The 7,774-nt window shown below is 59.8% G+C and overlaps 1 protein-coding gene across 1 annotated transcript; it reads left to right on the top strand.

Moving 5' to 3' along the window:
* Positions 1–1,122: 1,122 nt before the first annotated feature.
* Positions 1,123–7,574, top strand: TAS1R2 (taste 1 receptor member 2). The gene is made up of 5 exons (XM_077311504.1): positions 1,123–1,398; positions 3,075–3,845; positions 4,656–4,868; positions 6,210–6,330; positions 6,567–7,574. Exons 1-5 carry the CDS (start codon positions 1,138–1,140, stop codon positions 7,493–7,495), a joined length of 2,295 nt encoding a protein of 764 aa, XP_077167619.1. The 5' UTR covers positions 1,123–1,137; the 3' UTR covers positions 7,496–7,574.
* Positions 7,575–7,774: the final 200 nt, after the last annotated feature.

Below are 7,774 nucleotides of genomic sequence, written 5' to 3'. Positions count from 1 at the left end.
AGATTCACGCTGGAACAAAAAAACCCCAACTTTAAATATATGCTGATGCGATCGGAATTGCCTGAGCCCGAGACTGGAATAAATCTCAGGGACGTCACAGAGAGCAGGAGGAAATGTCGCCTCCGTGAGCAGCAGCAGCAGCAGCCCAAATGCAAACTCCACGCTGGGGATTATGAGGCAGGGGATGAAGGCGAATATGGTCACGCCCTCGTGGAGATCTCTGCCGTGGCCCCCCCCCCTTCGCAAGACGGTACAGTTCTGGTACAGTTCTCAAAGAGGATAGAGCAGAGCTGGAAAAGGTACCGAGGGCGGGAACTGAGACGAGAAAAGAACTGCGGCAACTTTCCTGTTAGGCCAGAACTTTTCAGTTCAGGAAAAAGATTATTGGGGGGGGGGGGGGCATGAGAGATGTTTATAAAATTACGGCATGGGGAGAGAAAGCGGAGGGAGCTTTTTTCCCTCACAGTACTGAGATTCAAACTGAGGGGCACTCAGAGGTCAGGACAGACAGAAGGGAGCGTGTGTGGTTTACTTATTTATTTTATTCGATTCTTAATCTCCCCTCTTAGGTGACTGTCCCATGGCAGTTTGCAACAATTCAGGTAGCAGCAAGAAATAAAATTAATAAAACTTAAGATTTGTACATTTAAAATCATTAAAATCTCTCGGCAGCCTCTAATCTGGAGAGCTGGGGTCAATTCCCTACTCCTCCCCATGCAGCCAGCTGGGTGACCTTGGGATAGTCACAGTTCTTTTAGGGCTCTCTCAGCCCCACCTACCTCACATCTTTTGTGAGGAGAGGAAGGGAAGGCTATCGTAAGGCGCCTTGAGCCAAATGAGGCCTGTTGGGTGACCTTGGATCTGTCTCAGTTCTCTCCGAGCTCTCTCTGTCTCACCTATTTCACAGGGTGCCCAGTTGTGTGGAGAGGAATGGAAGGCACTTTGAGACCCCTTCAGGTTGTGAAGAATTAGGTTTAGCCCTCCCTCAGCTCTTCTTTGGCTGTAAATAAACTGACAGAATCTGCTTCTCTGCCGGCGGTGAAGTTTGAGATTCTGGCAGGAATCCCACCCATGTCATCCCCCCCCCAGTCTCTCAGGTACCAGGTGAGGGTGGTGAGCTACAGCTCCCTGCAGGCCATGCGCTTTGCGGTGGAAGAGATCAACAACTCCAGCGCCCTCCTGCCGGGCATTTCGTTGGGCTACGAGATGATGGACGTCTGCTACCTCACCAACATCATCCACCCCGTGCTTTATTTCCTCTCGGACCACCACTCCCAGCTGGAGATACAGACAAATTATACTCACTATCGTCCCCGAGTTGTGGCCGTCATCGGCCCGGATTCCTCGCTGGCGGCAGTCCCTGTTGCCCACCTCCTGAGTCTGTTCCTCGTCCCGCAGGTGAGGTGCCGAGCCCCCCGCCAGGGTGGCCTGTGTGGGGCAGAAGTGTGGGGTTTGCCAACCACTGGGGGGGGGCTTGGGGGGTCTGCCATTCCAGTCGATCTTCAGGTGAGAGTGATCCGCTGCCCTGGAGCTAAGGGCTGCCTTGGAGAGGGGAGCCAAGCAAGGTTCCTCTCCACCCACCTGTCCAGGAATTCCCCATCCTGGATATTCCTGGAGTGCCAGTTCTCCAGAGTCTGAGCTGAGGAAGGGACCTGCAGCTCTGGAAAACTCCCGTGCCCACCATCTTGTCCACCTCTAAGGTGCTCCCAGATTTCTCACCCCCCCCCCCTTTCCTGGAATGTTATCCAGCCCCCTGCTCACGGCAGGATCAGCCCAATACAGAGAGGTTCAGGCGGTGATTCTTCTGAAGCGTAGAGCTGGGTTCCTACAGAATCCTGGCTTCCACTTCAGTTCTTCACTATTTAGAACATTTTCTTCCCCGGACCTGCTTGGGGCTCCTGACAATGAAAACAAGGCCCAGCCATGGAGACAGCGAAACCATGGCATTAAAAAAATAAATAAATAAAAACCAACTAAACAAAGCAAGCCAATCAAATAAATCCAGGCCGTGGAATCCAGCTAGTCCCAACGCAGAATGCAGTACGGAGTTTAAATTTGATTTAGCACAGCCTGCGCACAACGCGGACCATAAACCGACAAGCAGCACGAAGGAGCCCCGGGCGACTCAGGGACGGAGCACGAGTCACAGAACCGCGGCCGGCCTGGAGACCGAGCGACCCGGAGCCAGAGAGCAGCGGCTGTTTTCTTTGCCCATTTTTTTGGGGGGGGGGGTCCCAGTTTTGTTGCTTTTCCAGCTTTGTGTCCGTTGTTCACCAGCAGTTCGTGTTCTCTGCTTTTGCTGCCAATTTTGTAGCTTGTACAGGGTGATGTCATATTTTTGGATTCAGGTATATTTACAGTATGCCTCGTTTATCAAGGGAATGCAGGTTTGTTAGTGCGCACCTGACTCTGGAAAGCTGGATGCTTGGTGGCCTCTGTGCTGCAAATGGAACCATCCAGGGGGTAAAATCATTCTGCTCCCTTCGGCTAGTGGGGGGGTCTTCCTCTCCAGCAGGGGGCGCCCTCGCTTGAGACAGGACTCTCTATGGGGAAAGCTAGTGGCACGACTGCCCAGGATTCAACCGTAGGGCATGGACAAGGGAAACAAAGATCAAGGTTTGGGAGCTGGATGCTTTTAAAATGGCCCCAATCTGCATCTAGATTCCTGTTCGCCATAAGGTGGCCACCAACTGAGCAACAAAATTCGGGGACGTGTGGTGCCCCAGGGCTTTCCAGTCCCTGTTTATGATGCACTGATTGTTCTGCATTTGTATCGTGTAGCCAGGAGACCTCAGGCTTGCCTGGCAGCGGACGTTCGGAGGTGGTTGGCGATGGTCATGATGGCCACTCGTGGGTCATGTTCCTTGGAGGTCTCCCCTCCAGGCACTAGCCAGGGTCCGCTTTTGGGATCTGACGGGGTCAGGCTTGCCTGGGCGATCCCCAGGCCCTCCTCAAGGCTGTTGCCCTCCTCATTAACCCTCATCTCCTGCGCCATTCCCCCTTCCCCACCACTTCCGCCTTTTGGGTAGGGGTCCCCCTTATTTGTCCTAACGCCTCCTCCTCTTGCTTCCCAGATCACGTACAGTGCGACCAGCCAGGCCCTGAGCGACCCCCGCCTCTTCCCCGTGGCTTTCCGCACGATCCCCAGCATGGAGCAGCAGATCTCGGTCATGGTCCTGCTGCTGCAGGAGTTCCAGTGGGACTGGGTCGTTGTCCTCTCCAGCGAGGACGGCTACGGTCAGCAGAGCCTGCACATGCTGCGGGCCCAGGCCGCCTGGCTCTGCATCGCTCTCCACGAGACCATCCCGGTCCCGCGGGACAGCCGGGAGGAGGGCCGCGCCCAGCAGCGGAGGGAGGCCGCCGTCCGCCAGATGGGCCAAAGCACGGCCCGAGTGGTGCTAGTCCTCAGCCTGGAGCTGCCCCTCCCGGCCTTCTTCCAAGAGGTCCTCCGGCAGAACCTCACCGGCCGCGTGTGGATTGCGTCCGAAGCCTGGGCCCTCGACCCGTCGGTGTACGGCATCGCCGGGCTCTCGGGCATCGGGACCGTCTTTGGGGTGGCTGCCCAGGACGTGCCCATGCCGGGGTTCGCCGACTTCCGCGTCAGGCTTCCCTCCAGCCCCACGGGGGAGGGGGCCGGGGCACAGGGCGCCGCTGGGGCGTGCAACCAAGTGTGTGACCGGTGCTTCCCACAGATGCTGCTCCGCCACCAGGTGCTCAGGGACAGCGGGGACCGCATAGACTTCAACGTGTACTCGGCCGTCCATGTCGTCGCTCGGGCCTTGCACCGGCTGCTGGGCTGTGGCCGCCCGGAGGGGTGCCGGAAGCAGCACGTTTTCCCTTGGCAGGTGAGCTCCGTGCCAGCCCTTTCTGCGGGGAAGGGGCTGTTGGTCTCCCACACCGCAGGTTGACTGAGGGCTCCGGATAAAAGCCCTGCTGCATCAGGCCGCCTAGTCCACAGTGTCACAGGGCCAGCCTGATGCTCGGGCAGGGGCACAGAAGCCAGGGGAGGAGGCTTGGCCATAATCACTCGTACCCCTTGCTGGGTATTGCCCGTTCTTTGCCCTGCTTGGTTTCCGAGGTCGGGCAGGGCCGGCCTTGCCAAGTGGGTGCAGCCCCTCAGCAGACAGGTTGGGCAGTCCCCCAAATGCTAAACAGGAATGTCGAAGTTTTCAGTCGCAGAGGAGGGAGGGTACAAAGGTGCAATTCTGGCTCACCTCCTCATGGTGGATCCCAAATAACGCTAAAGAGTTGGGACTTTGGGCTGCCAGGCATTTGCTGGGTCTCCTGGCTGTGGGAACAATCTCGGTGCGGAAGGCAGATGTCACCTAAAGCCAAACCAGTAGAATATTGCTAAGCAGGAATTCGAACTTGGGTCTCCCTCCTCAAAGACCACCTCTGCCTGCTGCCCTGTTGGTGCCAAGTGCTGACTCACCCCGGCCCCACGAGGGGCTTTCCAGGCAAGGGAGAGGCAGAGGTGGTTGGCCGTGGCCTTCCTCTGCAGAGGCGTCCTTGGTGGTCTCCCGCCCAAGGCCGGACCCTGCTCCTCTTCTGACCAGATCGGCCGTTAGACCATGCTGCCCCCTGCTGGTGAGTGGCCCTGAGTCCCCAAGACGGCAGGGTCCCCCTCACAGGCGGTGGCTCTCTTTGTCCCGCAGCTGCTGGAGGAGGTGGGCCGGGTGCAGTTCTCTCTGCTGAACACCCCCATCAGCTTCGACGAGAAGGGCGACCCCCCGGCCGGCTTTGAGGTCATCCAGTGGCAGTGGGACGTCCCCGGCCGGCCTTTTAAGCCGATGGCCACCTATGACGCCCTGCGGGGAGAACTGCACGTCTCCACGGAAGCCATCACTTGGCACACCCCCAACAACACGGTCGGTTTGGTGCTGGGGGAGGGAGACGCATTGCAAAACTTGGGGGTGGGAGACCCTTCCATTGCAGAGGCAGACGCCCAGTCAGTTCTGAGGTGGGGGCTAGAGGTGCCAGCCTCCGGGGGGACCTGGGCATGCCCACGAATCACAGCTCTCAGTATCCCGGGAGGCTTTGGGGGTGGTCTCTAGGGCATCCTGCCCCACTGAGGCCTCCGTTCTGTCCAGCCGCACTCCCAAATCCCTCCGCCTGACGCTGGCAGCCCCATCCCCCCCTGCCCCGCTGGCAGCCAAGGGGACCTCTCCCTGGCTGGCCGTCGTTGGCTCTCCAACCGCCCTGCAGACCCGTGAGGGGGCCGGTGCCCTCCCAACCTGAAACGGAGCCTTCCCTTGCGGGACCCTGATGGGGTGTGTGTGTGTGTGTGTGTGTGTGTGTGTGTGTGTGGCCATCTTGCTCCCCTTCATTCCCTCTCCGCTCCCCTGTGGCGACTAATGTTGGCTTCGTGGATGGAAATGGGTCAGAATATTCAAAGGAGGAAGAGCCGGTCGGTTCCCCACGGGGGGCTGGCCCTGTCAGTCAGCAATGGGGACAGGCAAAATTGGGTTATGCCTCAGTGGGGAATGCAAATGACAGGTTGGCTTTCGGCCTGTCTGGGCCAAATGCCTTCTGCAGGGACGCCTCGGCCAAGGGCAGGCTGCAGACGGGGCCTTCTTGGTCGTGGCACCCCATGGGTGGAACGCCCCCCCTGCACGAGACAGTGCCGGTTGGCAAAAGGGCAGCTCTCTCTTTATGGGGCTCCATGCTGAGGGGGACGCGGGGCCACCGGGTGCCCCTTGACTGACTGTGCTCACAGCGTCTGGCTATTCAATCGGGCTTAGAAGAAAGCAGCAACAGAGTGGGACCAGAACGGGCTCCCGGATCATGCATGGAACGGAGAGGTTGCACAAGCTCTGCTTCCACGAGCCTAGGGGGCTGGTTGTTTCTTAAACCCTCAAATGCTTAAGGAGTGTTCCAGGCTTCCGGCTTGCCTCCTTCTGTCCTGGGCTTTCCACCTCTGAGCGTCTCCCGCCTTCCCAGAAGCCTCCTGCCCCTTGTGAGCACAACGTCCGCCCCCATTTCCCCGCCGGGAGCTCTTCCAGGCAGATGGGGGCCGTTTCCTTGGACCCCTTAAACCGGCCCTGAATTTGGGAGCCCCTCCCGGGGCCTTGGCAAGGGGCCCCAACTCCTTCTCTGGAGGAGGATCCCGGACAAGCGTTCACGTAGGAAGGAGTCAGGATGGGGGGGGGGGGGGGAAGAAGTCTGGAGAGGAACCTCGGCCGATTATTGTGTGTTGCTCCCCTTCGCAGCCCCCCAGGTCCATCTGCTCGGAGCAGTGTGAACGAGGCCACAAGAAGAAACTCATTGGCAGCGTCTCTTGCTGTTTTGAGTGCGTGCCCTGCCAAGCGGGGACTTTTCTCAATAAAAGTAGTAAGTTAGTCCCTCCCTCCCTCCCTATTCTAGGGCCAGGGAGACCCCATGAACCCCCCTTCCGCAGCTGAGCTGGGAGCTGCAATTCCACCCTTGGCCACTCCCTGTGGTGGTGCTGCCGAGGACCAGAAAGCTCCTGTTGGGGTGGGACGGAGGCGCTTGGGCCTTGCTGCCCCCTCCCCCCCCCCGATGAGACCCTGAGGCCCTCCTGGCCTTTCCTCTGTTTCTTCCTGCAGACCCCTTTGTCTGCCAGCGGTGCCCACGGGACATGTGGTCCGGTCCAGGCCAAGGCCGCTGCTTCAAGCGCCTGGTGAAGTACTTGGCGTGGGGGGACCTCTCCGCCCTGCTGCTGCTGGTGGGCGCGGCCCTGGGCCTCTCGGCCGCTCTGGGGGTCCTGGCCCTCTTCCTCCGCTACTCCGACACCCCGGTGGTGAAGTCTGCCGGGGGGCGGCTCTGCTTCCTCATGCTCGCCACCCTTTCCGCGGGCTTCCTCATCGTGCCTTTCTACGTGGGCCGGCCGACAGGAGCCAAGTGTGTGTGCCGCCAGGCGGTCTTCTCCCTCTGCTTCACCCTCTGCGTCGCCTGCATGACCGTCCGCTCCTTCCAGATCGTCTGCGCCTTCAGGATGGCGGCCCGGCTGCCCGTGGCCCACGGCCTTTGGCAGAAGTACCACGGGCAGTGGGTTTTCATGGGCACCGCCTTTGCCGCCAAGCTCCTGATTGTGGGGGCCACCGCCTACACCCACCCCCCGGGGCCCGTGGAGCTGGCCCTGAGCAGCGACCCAGCCGTCGTGAACCTCATGTGCGACGCGAGCTACAAGTCCAGCAGGATGGTGCCCAGTGCCCTCGACATGGCGCTGTCCTCCCTGTGCTTCTGCTTGGCCTACATGGGGAAGGCGCTGCCCAAGAATTACAACGAGGCCAAGTACATCTCGCTGTGCATGATCGGCTACTTCACCTCCTGGGTCGCCCTTTTCCTGGTGACGTCTCTCCACGAAGGGGTGGGGGTCACGGTCTTCGACGCAGCCACGATGCTGTCCCACCTCTTGGGCTTCCTCGCGAGCTACTTCGGCCCCAAGTGCTACGTGATCCTCCTGCAGCCGGAGCGGAACACGGCAGCCTTCTTCCAGACGGCCATCCAGAGCTACACCATGCGGCACGCTTAGGGAGGCCGGCAGCGCTCGGAGGGGACCCGGGGCCAGGCTGCCTCCAGAGTGGCCCCTCCCTGCCATGACATTTTCAGGTGTCCACCCCTCACTCTCAGCTTAGCCCACCTCACAGGGCTGCAGGGAGGCTAAAGCGGAGGAGAGGGGTGTCGTGCACCTCTGGGCTCCTGGGAGGGAGGGTGGCATCGAAATCGGCCAGCTGGACAAACGGATCCAGAGGGAGACGGGGTCATTTGCATGCCCAGACTGGGAGATTAAAGGCCATGGCTGTTTTTCAGG

This window comes from Paroedura picta, chromosome 15 (assembly GCF_049243985.1).
Source record: "Paroedura picta isolate Pp20150507F chromosome 15, Ppicta_v3.0, whole genome shotgun sequence".
NCBI lineage: Eukaryota > Metazoa > Chordata > Lepidosauria > Squamata > Gekkonidae > Paroedura > Paroedura picta.
This window is presented reverse-complemented; position numbering and strand designations above follow the sequence as displayed.

Excerpts from the sequence above, each read along its gene's own strand:
- TAS1R2 (XM_077311504.1), top strand. The coding sequence starts at position 1,138 with ATGCGCTTTGCGGTGGAAGAGATCAACAACTCCAGCGCCCTCCTGCCG. Across the intron at positions 1,399-3,074 it reads GTCTGTTCCTCGTCCCGCAG|ATCACGTACAGTGCGACCAG; the intron begins GTGAGGTGCCGA and ends CTTGCTTCCCAG. Across the intron at positions 3,846-4,655 it reads AGCACGTTTTCCCTTGGCAG|CTGCTGGAGGAGGTGGGCCG; the intron begins GTGAGCTCCGTG and ends TTTGTCCCGCAG.